General features: G+C 38.8%; 1 protein-coding gene across 2 annotated transcripts; it reads right to left on the bottom strand.

Moving 5' to 3' along the window:
* Window positions 1–444: 444 nt before the first annotated feature.
* On the bottom strand, window positions 445–12,132 carry LOC130919515 (oocyte zinc finger protein XlCOF6-like). 2 transcript variants are annotated; one of them, XM_057842305.1, is made up of 4 exons: window positions 12,039–12,132; window positions 11,663–11,779; window positions 11,264–11,345; window positions 445–2,819 (listed from the first exon to the last, which is right to left on the bottom strand). In XM_057842305.1, the coding sequence occupies exons 3-4, from the start codon at window positions 11,336–11,338 to the stop codon at window positions 771–773; spliced, it is 2,124 nt and encodes a 707-aa protein (XP_057698288.1). In that variant the 5' UTR covers window positions 11,339–11,345; window positions 11,663–11,779; window positions 12,039–12,132; the 3' UTR covers window positions 445–770. The 2 variants fall into 2 exon arrangements, with proteins under 2 accessions (XP_057698288.1, XP_057698296.1); XM_057842313.1 differs by lacking the exon at window positions 11,264–11,345 and having other exon boundaries at window positions 446–2,819.
* Between the last annotated feature and the right edge of the window lie 6,760 nt (window positions 12,133–18,892).

Here is an 18,892-nt window from a genome sequence, read left to right as displayed (position 1 = left end):
CAATGTACTGTACCAATGTGTGAAACATGGTAATATAATAAGGGTCGCTATGCAGAAATCGGAGACATCAAGGAGTGGTAGAGATTTTCTTTTTCATACCCCCCCAATTTTTGTTTGGATCGATTATCATCTAACATATCGGAGAAAATGTGACGAACAAAAAGAATTACAATTAAGCGACAGCTATAAGGTAGATATCCGTAACCGATTTACAGATACCATTTTTTTCATTGTGACGTAATTTGCTTAAAAGTTTAAAATATACAAGTGAACAATTTTTTAAAGTCGTTTTTTTTTTTTTTTAACTAAATATTAGAGATCAATTAATGATTCTTAGCTAAAAATGACGGACATTTAGTATTATAAATATACTTATCTGCCTTCTTTTTTTGGCTGGGTTGAAACAAGCGCTTGCACGACATCTGTAAACGGGGGTTTCCAGGGTAAAACGGACATATTAAAAATAGTTCGGGGGCTTAATGCGCCATGATTCTGCTATGGCAGCATATAGACATATTGTTCTATCAAACACAACAGTTGTTTTGGCTTAAAATACAGCAGTTTATTTTAAAGAGGGGTGCAAGAGCAGTAGCTGCCACTTCAACCTTGTCTGTGTGTTCCGCCATATATGAATTGGATAGTTGTAAAAACAAAACAGCACCTGAAAAATCATGAACAACTTTTTCAAAAGAGGCTCGTGAGAAAGAGAATAATGAAATTGAAATGCTTTTTCCATTGCAAATGCAGGAATCACAATATTTTGTCACACGCTAGAATTCAAAGGTTTTTTTCTCAGTGTGGCTACTTGCGTGGCTTACTAAATGTCCTTTCTGAGCAAATCGTTTACCGCAAAGTGAGCATGCAAAAGGCTTTTCTCCAGTGTGTGAGCACTTATGTATTTTTAAATTATTCTTCTGAGAAAATCTTTTATCGCAAGGTGTGCAGGCAAAAGGCTTCTCTCCAGTGTGTGTTCTTGTGTGAATGCTTATTCTTTTCTTCGTGGAGAATTTTTTATCACAAAGTGTGCAGGTAAAAGGTTTCTCTCCAGTGTGTGTTCTTGTGTGAATGTTTAAATCATCCTTACGGGTGAATCTTTTACCACAAAGTGCGCAGGCAAAAGGCTTCACTCCAGTGTGTGTTCTTGTGTGTATGTTTAATTTTGCCTTCGTGTAGTATTTTTTATCACAAAGTGTGCAGGCATAAGGCTTCTCTCCGGTGTGTGTGCTTATGTGATAGTTTAAACCTCCCTTATGGGTGTATCTTTTACCACAAAATGTGCAGGCATAAGGTTTCTCTCCAGTGTGTGTTCTTGTGTGAATGTTTAAATTTCCCTGCTTTGTGAACCTTTTACCACAAAGTGTGCAGGCAAAAGGCTTCTCTCCAGTGTGTGTTCTTGTGTGAATGTTTAATATTTTCTTTGTGGAGAATTTTTTATCACAAAGTGTGCAGGTAAAAGGTTTCTCTCCACTGTGTGTTTTTGTGTGAATGTTTAAATCATCCTTACGGGTGAATCTTTTACCACAAAGTGCGCAGGCAAAAGGCTTCACTCCAGTGTGTGTTCTTGTGTGTATGTTTAATTTTGCCTTCATGGAGTATTTTTTATCACAAAGTGTGCAGGCATAAGGCTTCTCTCCGGTGTGTGTGCTTATGTGATAGTTTAAACCTCCCTTATGGGTGTATCTTTTACCACAAAATGTGCAGGCATAAGGTTTCTCTCCAGTGTGTGTTCTTGTGTGAATGTTTAAATTTCCCTCCTTTGTGAACCTTTTACCACAAAGTGTGCAGGCAAAAGGCTTCTCTCCAGTGTGTGCTCTTGTGTGTATGTTTAATTTTGCCTTCGTGGAGTATTTTTTATCACAAAGTTTGCAGGCATAAGGCTTCTCTCCAGTGTGTAATATTGTGTGGTTGTTTAATGTTGCCTTCGTGGAGTATTTTTTATCACAAAGTGTGCAGGCATAAGGCTTCTCTCCGGTGTGTGTGCTTATGTGATACTTTAAACCTGCCTTATGGGTGCATCTTTTACCACAAAATGTGCAGGCAAAAGGTTTCTCTCCAGTGTGGGTTCTTGTGTGAAGGTTTAAATGTCGCTGATATGTGAACCTTTTACCACAAAGTGTGCAAGCAAAAGGCTTCTCTCCAGTGTGTGTTCTTGTGTGATAGTTTAAATTTTCCTTTGTAAAGTATTTTCTATCACAAAGTGTGCAGGCATAAGGCTTCTCTCCAGTGTGTGTTCTTGTGTGTATGTTTAATTTTGCCTTCATGGAGTATTTTTTATCGCAAAGTGTGCAGGCAAAAGGCTTCTCTCCAGTGTGTCTACGCATGTGTGCCTTTAAGTTGCATTTCCAAGGAAATGTTTTATCACAAAGTGAGCAGGGAAAACATTTCCCAACCACGCCTTCCTTTGCGTCTCTTTTAAATGATGACTTGTCTATGGATTTTGAAGCATTTTGGTCAAAGTCATCCTCCTCCTCATCAGTATTAAAGTCAGAAAAATGTGACGTTAAGTCATCGCTGTCCGAAAGCGGAGCTAAGAGGCCGTCCGGTTGCTCTCCTTTTGTTGTCTGGTGCTGAAATGAGCTGTCGCTCAAAGGGTTCGCTGCTCCGCTCTCTTCGCTTGGTCCTTCGTCTTCTTCGCTCTTCACACCGACACCCATTGGAAAATTGAGGATTTCAATTTCCTGTTTTTCTTCTTTGATGTCAGAGGTCTCTGGCTCCGCCTCCTGTTTGATCAACGGCATATCGGACTCCTCCTTCTGTTTAACGTAGAGGTGGTCCTGCTTCTCAGGGTGAAGTTCTTCTACAGGGACGTTTGCGGGACTCTGGATGGGGGGGAAAAAAAACGTGATTTGCAGACGTCGGAGATAAAGAGAGAAATACAGGTAGTCCCCGGGTTACGACGTACCCGACCGATGTCATTTCAACTTTAGGACGCTGGAGTCTCCAGTCTTTTTTTTATCACTTTTGTTTTGTGATGCATGCTTTTATTTTGGCGTAGAAAATGTAGGGCAGGTAGTACGAGGCGCACACACACACACACACACACCCACACACAATTTGCGCCCACGAAGAAACAGAGTGTGAGAGAGGAAAGACCCTGTGCGCATATGAGTTACTTTCGAAGCATCCAGAGGCAACACCTTTTTTACCATTTCTTGTGCGTTTTCAATTGTGGTTGAATACTTTGGGCCAGTTGATGTGACTTTTTTTTTTTTTTTTTTTTTTTTTTTAATGATGTACGGACGCTGATACATGCGAATCGTTTGTGTTTATTGTTATTGCTGTATCAGCAGCGAGTTATCAAAATTTGAATTGCTGTTATTGACGATGAACTGATTTAATTTTTATTTTTGTTTCATTCTGCAAGTGTTGATGTCATGAGAAGCTGAATAAAGTCAGGAAACCACATGGACTTATCTCCAACATCTTGGCGAGGACAGTACAATGTCGTCTATTTTGGGGTTTTGGATAGTTATTTTGAATTTTAGAAGGTATTTAAAGGGTTAATTCTAGGGTCGGGAATCTCTGGCATGAAGCCGATTAGATATGTATCTAGATACACAGGTATCGATTCGATTCAAAAGCGATAGATTTTTAAGGCCGAGCGATTCGACTGGATACAGTTTAAGAACGATACGTTTCGATACAGAGTGAAAACGATACGATAGTAAACATTAGTTGTGTGTGTTCGTACAGTATTTCAAACATATATAAAAAAAAAAAGATTAAATTAAACAACAAAATTTCATACAAATGTTATGTTTTATTTTTTTATGAAAAAAAAATAAAGCTTACTATAGACCGTCATTTTGTTGGATGGGATTGATAATAAAACTCCAGTGACAGACAACAATAAAGTGCAGTTATTTAACTAATGTATTTTCTTGTGGTTTGAGCACAATAGGCAAGTCATTTAAGTGCAAACTTTCAACGTTAACATCTTACAAGCAAAAAATATAAATTATATGCAGCAGCTCTAGAATTTTTTTTTAAACCTGCTCGTGTTATCATAAATTAATAATAAATTATGCTTTACCACTGGAATAACTGGGGGAATAAAAACATGGCATTTTAGACAGACAGGTATACAATCCTTACTTTAACCTTATACACAGCAAAGTCATTCAGTTATGCCTGTGCTTCCACATTATTTTATTCCTCATCACTGTCTACATCTTTTTTGAAGGGCAGATTTTTCTTGAGGAAGATCAACTGATCCACATCTTCATGTTTAAGTAAACTGCGTTTAACTGTCCATTGTTTTAGCATGTTGCTTCGTTGCCACGACTAGTTTTGTTTTGGGCTGTGAAGAAAACGCTACGGAGCGTGCGTTACAGTGGTTTTGTTAGCTCTCGCGTTGTTATGACACGCCCGTGACGATCGGGTAATGACTGCGACTACTAGCCGTTTTGCCGAAATGAATGGGAAGTTGAGGCAACCACGACGGCGGTCACAATCTAACTGCACTGTGTGGTGAATGACACAAGCGCAGCATGTAAAAGCTAAATTATTATCATATTAAGCAATGCATTGAACTAGGCATTAGAAGCAGATTCTTGTGCTCAAGATAGCCAAATTCTATCTCCACTATCGGTTCATTGAATATTTAATGGCTAATTAGTAATTAGCCATTGTAACGGTACACAAAAATCTCGGTTCGGTACGTACCTCGGTTTTGAGGTCACGGTTCGGTTCATTTTCGGTACAGTAAGAAAACAAAATGCAAAATATAAATGTGCTAGTTGTTTATTACACACTTTTGTGCTTTCAACAATATGAACAGTAGACTATACAAAGCTAGAATTCTGCTAAAAAAAAAGTAGCGGGTATTTAAAGATAATAATCCAACAACAATTTGCCTTTCAGACCTCGCGTATTGGTCAGCTTTCTTTCTGAAAGAAAGAAGAAACAAGAAGTCCTGTGCTAAAGAGAAAAGCAATCCCATTGACAAAGATTTTAACATGTATTTTACAAATGAAATGCCTCAATGAATCATTTTTTTTTCTTCTGAATGGTTTTCAAAAGCGTTATTGGTGGATTTTCTCAAGTTAAAGTGCCAGACAGAAATTAATAAATGTAATTGTGTAAGCAGGATCTGTGTATTATTCTTATTATTTAATTACAGGTGTTTTAGCTCATTTCAATTTATTTTATTTAAATGGGCTATTATTTATTTTGAGTTTATATTTTACAAATGTGATGTAGTATTCATTTATATCGTATATTTTATATTGTATAACTTTAGTTCCTATATGAATATTAGTTCCTACTTGTTTTGTTGTGGTAGGAGGGTTTTGTATTGAACACGGGGCCTTGTTGGTTATTATTATAGCAGAAAAGACAGCAGTAAATCAACAAAGACAAGTCAACTGTGCCCCGAACTACCACTCGAAAGATCTGATGGAATCAAAAAGTGGGTTACGATTGCATATGAGTTCGAAAATCGACTAGATCCCCCATATTTTTACATGAGTGACTTCCGGTCTGCCCGAACCTCGCTACCGGTAGTAGTATTGATGCAGGAGGGTCGCGTTTCGCGTCAAATAATAAACTCTGCCGTCCTTTTCACGTGCGTCGTGTTGAGCCACTTCTGGGATGCGTTTAACACGCGGCCACACTGCGACTGGTGTGCATTGGGTGATTGACTTGTAACGCCCGCGTTTCACTGCGTTCTCGCGGCGTTGACGTTTCCGGGTTACTGTCCTATTGTGTTGGTGCTCATTATAGTAGAGAAGACTGAGTAAATATAACCATAAACTACACAAAGAAACTGTAACCCGATCGACTCACAACCTCGAAAAGGGCTACATTACGTCAGAAACTCGTTTGGTACGCCTCCGTTCCGAACCGAGCACCACGTACCGAAACGGTTCAATACAAATGCATGTACCGTTACACCCTAACTAATTACTGTCGAATGGTAACTTTACTATCGATACAGCTGTATCTCTCACCTGTAAAACCAGATATCCGGTCGTATCGGTTTTTCGTTCTCAAGTTTAGTTAATTCCAACTCATGCGGAAATTCAGGTTACATCTCCAGCGCAGGAATGGAACTCGTTCGTAAACCAGGGACTATCTGTATACATAGATGAATTCATTGACTTCATGTTTTACTATGCTGGCCCGAGAAGCATTCTTTAAGTTAAAAATGTGTTGCATGACAATATACTGAACCCTGACATACTGGCAGAGGTGGGAAGTAATGCTTTACATTTACTCCATTACATTTACTTGAGTAAATTTTTGAGAAAAATGTACTTCTTAGAGTAGTTTTACAATGCAATGCTTTTTACTTTTACTTGAGTAGATTTGTAAAGAAGAAACGTGACTCTTACTCCACTACTTTGGGCTACACAGTTGTTACATTTTTCCTCTTTATTCTACATATTGACTTTATTTTCCCCAGAGATGCCGACAGAGGCTCTCATTTTCACCAATGAGACGTTGCAACAATAACCACATGCTCCACTATACCAATCAAAGGCAACGCTGTTTTTTCTCCGATAGAGGCGCTCATGCTCTTTAGACGGGTGGTATATACAGTGCCTTGCAAAAGTATTCGGCCCCCTTGAATATTGCAACCTTTCGCCACATTTCAGGCTTCAAACATAAAGATATAAGATTTTAATTTTTGTCAAGAATCAACAACAAGTGGGACACAATCGTGAAGTGGAACAAAATTTATTGGATAATTTAAACTTTTTTAACAAATAAAAAACTGAAAAGTGGGGCGTGACATATTATTCGGCCCCCTTGCGTTAATACTTTGTAGCGCCACCTTTTGCTCCAATTACAGCTGCAAGTCGCTTGGGGTATGTTTCTATCAGTTTTGCACATCGAGACTGACATTCTTGCCCATTCTTCCTTGCAAAACAGCTCGAGCTCAGTGAGGTTGGATGGAGAGTGTTTGTGAACAGCAGTCTTCAGCTCTTTCCACAGATTCTCGATTGGATTCAGGTCTGGACTTTGACTTGGCCATTCTAACACCTGGATACGTTTATTTTTGAACCATTCCATTGTAGATTTGGCTTTATGTTTTGGATCATTGTCCTGTTGGAAGATAAATCTCCGTCCCAGTCTCAGGTCGTGTGCAGATACCAACAGGTTTTCTTCCAGAATGTTCCTGTATTTGGCTGCATCCATCTTCCCGTCAATTTTAACCATCTTCCCTGTCCCTGCTGAAGAAAAGCAGGCCCAAACCATGATGCTGCCACCACCATGTTGGACAGTGGGGATGGTGTGTTCAGGGTGATGCGTTGTGTTGCTTTTACGCCAAACATATCGTTTTGCATTGTGGCCAAAAAGTTCAATTTTGGTTTCATCTGACCAGAGCACCTTCTTCCACATGTTTGGTGTGTCTCCCTGGTGGCTTGTGGCAAACTTTAAACGAGACTTTTTATGGATATCTTTGAGAAATGGCTTTCTTCTTGCCACTCTTCCATAAAGGCCAGATTTGTGCAGTGTACGACTGATTGTTGTCCTATGGACAGACTCTCCCACCTCAGCTGTAGATCTCTGCAGTTCATCCAGAGTGATCATGGGCCTCTTGGCTGCATCTCTGATCAGTTTTCTCCTTGTTTGAGAAGAACGTTTGGAAGGACGGCCGGGTCTTGGTAGATTTGCAGTGGTCTGATGCTCCTTCCATTTCAATATGATGGCTTGCACAGTGCTCCTTGAGATGTTTAAAGCTTGGGAAATCTTTTTGTATCCAAATCCGGCTTTAAACTTCTCCACAACAGTATCTTGGACCTGCCTGGTGTGTTCCTTGGTTTTCATAATGCTCTCTGCACTTTAAACAGAACCCTGAGACTATCACAGAGCAGGTGCCTTAATACGGAGACTTGATTACACACAGGTGGATTTTATTTGTCATCATCGGTCATTTAGGACAACATTGGATCATTCAGAGATCCTCATTGAACTTCTGGAGTGAGTTTGCTGCACTGAAAGTAAAGGGGCCAAATAATATTGCACGCCCCACTTTTCAGTTTTTTATTTGTTAAAAAACTTTAAATTATCCAATAAATGTTGTTCCACTTCACGATTGTGTCCCACTTGTTGTTGATTCTTGACAAAAAAATTAAATTTCATATCTTCATGTTTGAAGCCTGAAATGTGGCGAAAGGTTGCAAGATTCAAGGGGGCCGAATACTTTTGCAATGCACTGTATATATATATTTTTTCTTCCACATGAAAATTATATTTTATTTCAGTCAAATTTTTATCACTCGACGGTGGATAAAGGGTGGCGGGATCAAAACAATTCAAAAAGTGGTTCAAAATATTGTGTCACCATGGTACTGCGGTAAAAAAAACAAAAAACTAATGGTTGACATTGCCACCTCAATAAGGAACAATGAAGATAAAATGATAACGAATTCATGTTTCAAGTGTTGTTCTGGTCGGAATTCGAGTGTTTTTGTGTCATCTTTTGGCGTAATGTGGTCACGTAAAAGGTTATAGTACAGTATAATAATAACAGTTCATATAGATGATGTTACGCTGAGAAAAAAAAATATTTAACACAAATTCATATTCTTCGCAGTTACTCACAATATTATTTATTACTTGAGTATTCTTTTCAATGAATTCTATTTCACTTGTACTTGAGTAAATTTTGGGATGACTAATTTTACTTGAAACATGAGTAATATTATCTGGAAGTAACGTTGCAATTACTTGAGTATAATTTTTGGCTACTCTACTCACCCCTGCATATTGGTAGCAGGGTTCGTATACGTTTTTAATGGCCAAATTCAAGCTCTTTTAAAAGAACTTTCAAGACCAATTTTTACAATACCTTTTAAATATTATCCCAATGAGTTTTTATTGGGATTCTTTTTTTTGTTTAAATATGGCTGAAATCATCATATTGCGCCTTCTCACAAATGCACAAATGTCTTCCAAAATGTTCGACGACCCTGGAGGGTCGTCGAACATTTGAATTTCATCTAGTATTTCCAAAAATAAATAAAGGTTTCCAACTATTTTGAACGAACATTGAGAGAGGAGCACATATTTTTGCGTTTACAGGGACGTCAACTTGGTGAAAATACACACTCAGCAAGAAAACAGTACATCTGAATTTCGTCTAGTATTTCCAAAAATAAATAAAGGTTTCCAACTATTTTGAACGAACATTGAGAGACGAACACATATTTTTGCGTCTACAGGGACGTCAACTTGGTGAAAATACACACTCAGCAAGAAAACAGTACATTATGTAAGCCTGTCGCAATATGCAATAATTCCGTTTATCGCGCGGTATATAAAAATGAAGACGGTAATTTTCCTGCTGCGATTTATCGCTTCGTGTGCACGTGCGCGCGTTTGTCACGTGCGTCACGCGCGCGCGCACTCACGTGACGCACGCGCTTGCGGCAGATGTGTGGCAGACGTGCTTGACAGCGCTGTTTAAAGTTCAGCTTCCTTGTGCCACTCTGTTATATTGACTTCTGGGTATGTTCGTTTTATACATTTGAGTTTGAGTGACCGTCATTTAATGGATGGAGGCAGGGCCGAGTGCACTGTCGGCGCACAGCAATGAGCGAGCGGAATGAGGAAGAGGACGAACCAGTCTGCAAAATGTTTCTAAAAGGTTGTTTCAACAAAGATGGCCAACAGAATAAATCTACATGCTCATTTGAAACACTATCATCCTCTCCAGTTTTCACTGCTTAGTAAAAAAACTGCATCGCAACAAGCGGAGCCTCCTCGTCACGTTAATTGAATATTAGAGGTATTCGCTTGATGTGAGAAATACAGACGACACCGCGCAAAATAGCGTTCCCTCACAAAAAGTGAAGTTCGCTACAGTGCTGAAGAAATGAGACCGTTTTACCTCTGTTAAATGATATTTCATACTTTTGGGAGCCAAATTTTTGTTACTGCTACTTAATTAGTCTATTTTTCTCTGTTGTTGTTGAAGTGGAATTACTGTTACTGCAACTTTATACCTATATGCTTAAATGCTTCAGTAATTAAGTGCATTTTTTCTTGAAAAACATTTATTATGTGTTTCTGTGCTGTATTAATATTGTCTTTTACTTGAAAGAGGCATGGTCTATTGTTTTTAGTTGTGATTTCTAAAAAGGTATTTTTTAATTTAAAAGTAAACATTAATTGCATTTAAATGGGTGTACTCGATCTATTATTATATACTGTATTCTCCCTGTGTTATTGTAAATCGGTTAAAAGGGGACAGACTTGATAAGCATATGCTTCTCTCGTCAGCCCTTGTCTTTTGTTCGTTTTTTTCGGGTTGCTCATATCACATCTTGCAACTGTCAATGATACAGATGATGATGACAATAAATAAATAAACGCTCCCAAAAATTTTTTTTTTGGGCAATAATATCGCATATCGCAATAATTTATGAGATAATTTATCGCCCACTAAAATTTGTTATCGCGACAGGCCTAACATTATATTCAGTGAATTATACCCGACTCCACAAACACACACAAAAAAAGCGAATGATATGCTATGCTAACGCAGTGCTTCTCAATTATTTTCTGTGACGCCCTTCCCCAGGAAGACGTAAATGTTTCGCCCCCCACAACCCTATGCCGACACTGTAAACAGTATCATGTTTATAAAACCATTATAATTATTATAAAGTATAACTCTGCATAATATTGTGTCTTTTTTTCTATTGAAGAAAAGTAACAAAAATTAACTCACAATAAAGTACGACTTTATTAACATTGTTTTGTTTGTAACAGAAAAGACCTAAAGCGCATCAAGTTTGCCTGAATTAAAAAGTCACATCCAAACTGTAAAAATACACTCAAGGTACATTTCTAGACCATTTGGTACTGACAAATAAAATTGAATAAAACAAAAAAATAACATTAAATTCGAATTAATTAGCAACGTTAACTCACGAGGACATTAAGCAATTTGACCGAAAGAACAAAAATGATTGGAGGAAAAAGAACGACATTGTCATTGGACAGAGGGACAGTTTATATTTTTGCTGTAGGCTGTATCAGCTCCTTTGCAATAGTGTGAGGTTATTTTGCACTGAGCATGCTAAACAGTGCTCGCTGGTTTACTAATCTAACACTGACAAAGCGGGACGATTGTAGGAAATATTATAATATCCGGCACATTTTCGATAAAAAAACAATCAAGAAGCTTATTAATGAGATCGGATTCTAATGTATTTCAGTGGCATTTTAGTTGATTTGGCTTTTCGTTACAAACTTTTTTGGACACGGTAAACAGAGGGGTCTGTTCTCATCTCCCGTGCATTCTCACCAGCCGGGAGAACTGGAGGTGAGCGCAGTCGTCGTGACGCTCCCAAGGCAAACATGGCGCTTCTCGGGCAGACATGTGAGAACTGGAGAAGACAGTGGGTCGCTGCGTGAGCCCGGGCAAAAACGGCGCATAGCACTTCATATCTCTTTGCTGTGTGCTCTTGTTTGGTTCAAAAATACTGCGCACACTCTGAAAGTCAGAGTGTCACTACCATCCACTGAGTGGATGTGCAAATACACTTAATTCAAGTACAACAAAAAGTATTTTCCCCGAGGTCACATGGACTCCCCCCTGCATTGCTCTGCCCCCCCCCCCCCCGCCCCACTATTTGAGAAGTACTACCCTACAGTAACAAAGTCTGATATTGCGTGAAAAGTACAACTAATGTCATGACCTTACCTTCATTTCCTTTTGTTTCAGTTATTCGACGTGACCTGGATTTCCTCTCCTCATTTCCACTCTTTGACTTGATGTTTGGAATTGCGTTGGCCACCAATCAGTAGTAATTTGTCGCATCTTAAAGAAAAGTTGAGAAGCGTCTCAAACAATTAAATGTAATAACGCTCATGTCAACCGATCGACTTTTTCTGAAAACAAAACTTTACAAATCGTAAGTGAAGTCAAAGCAGTCGGAATGCGTTCACGTGTCTTAGCTAGCGAGCTAAGCTAAACTAAGTTAAGTGAGCCTGTGAAGCTTCAACATCAAGCCGAACTACTTCCATTATGCTTTAAAATGAGACTTTTTAGTCCATTACATTCTCTCTTCGGTACTTACCCAATTAAATTACTTTGAAGGAGGTCGGTTGGTTTGGAGAATGGAACACGAAAGAACAGCAAGCCCCGGATGGGTACATAGAGGTTGCGTCAAGTGAACCGGAAGTAGAAACGTTCAAGTGCTGAAACTTCAGCGTAAGAAGATCAAGCGTTTGGGAATTCCATCACTTCACCTGACCACTGGAGTCAAAAAATATGCAATAAATATGATCAACATATCCGAATTCTAGTCATCACTATCAATACCTCAATTTGAAGGTTCAGAATTTAAATATTTCGTAAATGTATTCACTGATTTTATCCAATGTACTGTACCAATGGGTGAAACATGGTAATATAACAAGGGTCGCGATGCAGAAATCGCAGACATCATGGAGTGGGAGAGATTTTCTTTTTCCATAAAGTTACCCTTTTAAATGTTTTTTTCTCCAATTTTTCTTTGTTTGGATCGATTAGTAATCATCTAATATATCGGAGAAAATGTGACTAACAAAAAAAATACAATTCAGCGACAGTCCAGGGCCGGATTATGGGGGGTGTGGGCACCAGGGCCAGGAGCTGCTGAACAAGTTATTTTGCACGGGTTGAATACAAAGCAAGTTGTCAAGCTGAAAGGTCCAGGTTGTGAAGAGTAGTGAAGCAGGGGGCTGTATATAGAGTGTTCAGGTCTCCGTCCCCCTCATTCAGTCCATTGCAAAATCGATATTGGAATTCTACTTAGACTTCCAAATTTTTTCACTGAAAATACAGTAGCCCTTACAATGTCTACTACAATACAATATAATGTAAATGTCAATGAGCTTTTTAATAGGGTGTTGGATGTTCAATCTGATAGTCTAGGAAAGGTTTTAATATAAGAAATGACTGCCTCCTACATGATACCGCCAGTATCCAGTGTTGCCAATTTAGCGACTTTGTCACTAGATTTAGCGACTTCTGGCCCTCTCAGGCAACTAAAACCTCATCTAGCAACTTCGTGACTTTTAAAGTGAATCTGGTGACTTAAAAAAAAAAAAACTCTTTCTCTCGAGTGTCAACATCATTATTTTTCAATGTAACTTCAGATCTGCACTGCCACCAGAAGTTTATTTCATGGTTAAGCAGCACCGCACATTAGCCCTGATCTTGAAACTGTACCCTTTGGGATTGTCAACACATTTTCTTGAGATCAGTGAGTCGTGCGTGACGTTATGACATCATAGTAACATTGTGACGTAATCTAGCGACATTTCAGAGAGACACTTTAGGTGATTTGTTTATGGCAACACTACCAGTATCGTGCATTGTGCTCTGATCGTTCTGCTGCAAGTACACTGTAAATGCAGAAATTGTCCTTACTCAGGATTAAATAGTTCATATCACTTAATTCATACTAGTTTTTAAAGTTTACTTTCTCATATTGAGTTGTCTGCACTTTTTGTCTGCTTACTTGTTTTATTAGGTTGTATGAACTTGAATCTACTAAGTGAGTAGCATGGTTTGTGGTATGAGAGCTGCGCACTAGGGATGGGTGGATCGATACCAAAATATCGATATTTCGATCCAGCGCGTTAATTTTTAGGTATCGATCCCCAAGCAAAAGTATCGATATCTGGAATATTTTCTTAGTCAATTTTTGGATATAGTTTTGTGCACACTTTTTGTACTACTTTTCCCTTTCGCATTCTACACGCACGTAAGCAGTGCACACACATAAGCAGTGCACCGGCGTATTCTGCCGCCCCCATTCACGTCACTATCCTGTGTCGAACAGCATGCTTTTCCTCCGCCCCTCTCACGCCTAATTTCTTACTTAACCTTATTATTATTTGTTATTCATTTATTGTTATTTCTTGTGAATTTGTTTCATATTTTTATTTTTTCATGAAATGTTTTTCCATATTTTTTTATGTTACAAACAATTAAATGCTTGATTTCTCATGTTTTGTTGCTACTTATTTTTATTTTGTTGAAGGTCTGTTTCAATTATTTCAAGATCTGTTTTTTTTTAATTTATTTATTTATTCATTTATTTATTTATTTTAAATTTCAAAATCTGTTTTAAATTTGTGTTAGTAAAATTAAATTCAAAAACGGCAAGTGACTATTGATTATTGGATTTGTTTTTAGTGATCTACCATTTGAGGGCGGTAACATGCTACTATTAATTCGTTCTTTAATTAGATCAAAAAAATTTAATTTAGGTAGATTAAAATTTGATCAAATACAAAGTGTAGCAGGGAAATGTTCTGTGCATATGAATTTAAGGGTCATGGTTAAAGAGTGAGACTGACTAATCAGAGTTTGTTGTTGATGGATTGGTTTGTGAGTTTGAGGGAAACTGCTTTGCTCGTTATTAAAAGCAGCAGTTTTCCATTGCAAAGCATATTTGACACAAAGAGACTTAATAGTTTTTGAGTGCTTGATGCAGTTGTACATTAGATATCATCAGAATGGCTGAGAACACTGCAGGGTTGTTATACAGTGCCTTGCAAAAGTATTCGGCCCCCTTGAATCTTGCAACCTTTCGCCACATTTCAGGCTTCAAACATAAAGATATGAAATTTAATTTTTTTGTCAAGAATCAACAACAAGTGGGACACAATCGTGAAGTGGAACAACATTTATTGGATAATTTAAACTTTTTTAACAAATAAAAAACTGAAAAGTGGGGCGTGCAATATTATTCGGCCCCTTTACTTTCAGTGCAGCAAACTCACTCCAGAAGTTCAGTGAGGATCTCTGAATGATCCAATGTTGTCCTAAATGACCGATGATGATAAATAGAATCCACCTGTGTGTAATCAAGTCTCCGTATAAATGCACCTGCTCTGTGATAGTCTCAGGGTTCTGTTTAAAGTGCAGAGAGCATTATGAAAACCAAGGAACACACCAGGCAGGTCCGAGATACTGTTGTGGAGAAGTTTAAAGCCGGATTTGGATACAAAAAGATTTCCCAAGCTTTAAACATCTCAAGGAGCACTGTGCAAGCAATCATATTGAAATGGAAGGAGCATCAGACCACTGCAAATCTACCAAGACCCGGCCGTTCTTCCAAACTTTCTTCTCAAACAAGGAGAAAACTGATCAGAGATGCAGCCAAGAGGCCCATGATCACTCTGGATGAACTGCAGAGATCTACAGCTGAGGTGGGAGAGTCTGTCCATAGGACAACAATCAGTCGTACACTGCACAAATCTGGCCTTTATGGAAGAGTGGCAAGAACAAAGCCATTTCTCAAAGATATCCATAAAAAGTCTCGTTTAAAGTTTGCCACAAGCCACCTGGGAGACACACCAAACATGTGGAAGAAGGTGCTCTGGTCAGATGGAACCAAAATTGAACTTTTTGGCCACAATGCAAAACGATATGTTTGGCGTAAAAGCAACACAGCTCATCACCCTGAACACACCATCCCCACTGTCCAACATGGTGGTGGCAGCATCATGGTTTGGGCCTGCTTTTCTTCAGCAGGGACAGGGAAGATGGTTAAAATTGACGGGAAGATGGATGCAGCCAAATACAGGAACATTCTGGAAGAAAACCTGTTGGTATCTGCACACGACCTGAGACTGGGACGGAGATTTATCTTCCAACAGGACAATGATCCAAAACATAAAGCCAAATCTACAACGGAATGGTTCAAAAATAAATAATCCAGGTGTTAGAATGGCCAAGTCAAAGTCCAGACCTGAATCCAATCGAGAATCTGTGGAAAGAGCTGAAGACTGCTGTTCACAAACACTCTCCATCCAACCTCACTGAGCTCGAGCTGTTTTGTAAGGAAGAATGGGCAAGAATGTCAGTCTCTCGATGTGCAAAACTGATAGAAACATACCCCAAGCGACTTGCAGCTGTAATTGGAGCAAAAGGTGGCGCTACAAAGTATTAACGCAAGGGGGCCGAATAATATTGCACGCCCCACTTTTCAGTTTTTTATTTGTTAAAAAAGTTTAAATTATCCAATAAATTTTGTTCCACTTCACGATTGTGTCCCACTTGTTGTTGATTCTTGACAAAAAATTGAAATTTTATATCTTTATGTTTGAAGCCTGAAATGTGGCGAAAGGTTGCAAGGTTCAAGGGGGCCGAATACTTTTGCAAGGCACTGTATATATATATACCACCCGTCCAAAGAGCATGAGCGCCTCTTGTGGAGAAAAAACAATGTTGCCTTTGATTGGTATAGTGGAGCATGTGGTTATTTTTGCAACGTCTCATTTGTGAAAATGGGAGAGCCTCTGTCGACATCTCTGGCGAAAATAAAGTCAATATGTAGAATAAAGAGGAAAAATGGAACAACTGTGTAGCCCAAAGTAGTGGAGTAAGAGTCCCGTTTCTTCTTTACAAATCTACTCAAGTAAAAGTAAAAAGCATTGCATTGTAAAACTAATCTAAGAAGTACATTTTTCTCAAAAAGTTACTCAAGTAAATGTAATGGAGTAAATGTAACGCATTACTTCCCACCTCTGCCAATATGTCAGGGTTCTATTGTCATGGAACAATTTTTTAACACAAAGAATGCTTCTCGGGCCAGCATTAAGTAAAACATGAAGTCAATGAATTCATCTATGTATACAGGTAGTCCCTGGTTTACGAACGAGTTCCATTCCTACGCTGGAGATGTAACCTGAATTTCCGCATAAATCGGAATTAACTAAGCTTGAGAACGATAAACCGATACGACCTGATATACGGTTTTAGATTCAGGTGAGAGATACAGCTGTATCGATAGAAAAGTTAGCATTCGACAGTAATTAGCCATTAAATATTCAATGGACCGATAGTCGAGATAGAATTCGGCTATCGCGAGCAGAAGAATCGGCTTCTAATGCCTAGTTCAATGCATTGCTTAATATGATAATTTAGTTTTTACCTCACATGATGCGCTTGTGTCATTCACCACACAGCGCACTTAGATTGTGACCGTACGCATGATATAATATGGACAAGCACCACTCACAGTCATGGTTGCCTCAACTTCCTATGCATTTCGGCAGAACCGCTAGTAGTCGCCGTCATTACCCGATCGTCACGGGCGTGTCATAACAACCCGAGAGCTAACAAAACCACTGTAATGCACCGTAGCATTTTCTTCACAGCCCAAAACAAAACTAGTAGTGGCAATGAAGCAACATGCTAAAACAATGGACAGTTTATGCACCACGCCAGCGACGTGCAGCGATTGATTTTCAACGCACCCAGGAAAACAAAAGTCGGACTTTGAAGTGACGAAGGAGGCCAGATCTGTTCGCATGGGACAGAGCTAGTGTGAAGTGTGAAGCTGTAGAGATAATGAGTTTTTAACCCTGAAAAATAACCCACTACAATGGTGGAAAGGGCGGCATATTGTTTCCACGAAACGCAGTCTACTTAAACATGAACATGTGGATCAGTTGATCTTTCTCAAGAAAAATCTGCCCTTCAAAAAAGATATAGACAGTGATGAGGAATAAAAATTGTGGAAGCACAGGCATAAGTGAATGACTTTGCTGTTTTTATTCCCCCAGTTATACCAGTGGTGAAGCATAATTAACATTTATTTGTGATAACACGAGCAGGCTTAATTCTTTCTTTCTAGAGCTGCTGGATATAATTTATATTTTTTGCTTGTAAGATGTTGACGTTGAAAGTTTGCACTTAAATTACTTATCTGTTGTGTTCAAAACACCAGGAAATACATTAATTAAATTACTGCACTTTAGTGTTGTCTGTCACTGGAGTCTTATTTAATTATCAATCCCAACCCAGAATTGTGGGAAGAAAGTCCACTCTTAGACTTTTTGTTGGCATGTTCGCCTGTGTGTTCATAGACCGGTCGTTGTAGCCGTTAGCCCCAGTGTAGTGCCAACATGTCTCCACTGGCCGGTGTTGGGTCCTGTCATTTAGCTGTTTGCGTGATGCTTCAGATTAAGCTCAGTGTAACAAGCTGTAATGGCGGGTGGGAAGTGTGTGTGTGGACACGGGTGTGCGCGTGTGCTTGAGTGTTTGGGGGGGTGGCTCCGTGAAGTCATGCTAGTGCCGGAATGTAAACGTAACGTCAGTTATGTTACATTTACAGTAACTAGGCGCCTTTTCTCTGAATTTACACGTCCAAAAATGTATTGTTTGTCTGAAGGAGTCTTAAGGACTTTAATCACTACTACTGCTACTGCTGTAGCACAACTGTAAAATTGGGAACAAGTCATATCCGTGCCCTTTACTTTGCCCACACGGCTATCGTTGAGTGGATATCGTCTGACACAATATCTTTAGAAGTGCACCAAATGCGAAAAAAAAGTTATATGGGTGAGTAAAATGTGTTTTACTTAGAAAATAGGGTGTCAAATGATAAAGTGATACGGGTGAGTAAAATGTTTTTCAAAAATGAGGTGCCAAATGCAAAGAAAAAAAAAAAAAAACTTTTTCCAATTTAAGTGGGGACGTCACAACAACAAGTGACATATTCTGAATCAGTTGGGAGTCACAAATTTGATGTCCCACATTTGGTTCAGAAGCTTTTATCAAAAAATTGCAACTACACAGTAGTCCAAGTTGGAAATTATTTTTAATGCATGCAAAGATTGAGCCAGATCTGAGCTTCTCGGATAAGGTTGTATATTTTTGTGTTTGTTTTTTTTTTAAACGTTTTTGTGCAGGCTTAGTGCTAAAATGCAGCCATTTCTACCTGCTCGTCATCTAAAGAGCTCTCCAAGACAGTATCACAGAGTTGTGGTTTCTTCTCTGTGGTTTTGTGCAGGCACTTCAATCATCAAAGTGAATTTAACAATAAGCAGGTTAGATGCGCCCCTGGAATGCAGTGAATGGAGACTGGGGAAGGGCTTTGCTTTATCCACACAAAGTCATTTATTAAAAAAAAGTCAAGAGAAAAAAAAT

Source organism: Corythoichthys intestinalis, chromosome 1 (genome assembly GCF_030265065.1).
Source record: "Corythoichthys intestinalis isolate RoL2023-P3 chromosome 1, ASM3026506v1, whole genome shotgun sequence".
In the NCBI taxonomy this organism is placed as follows: domain Eukaryota; kingdom Metazoa; phylum Chordata; class Actinopteri; order Syngnathiformes; family Syngnathidae; genus Corythoichthys; species Corythoichthys intestinalis.
This window is presented reverse-complemented; position numbering and strand designations above follow the sequence as displayed.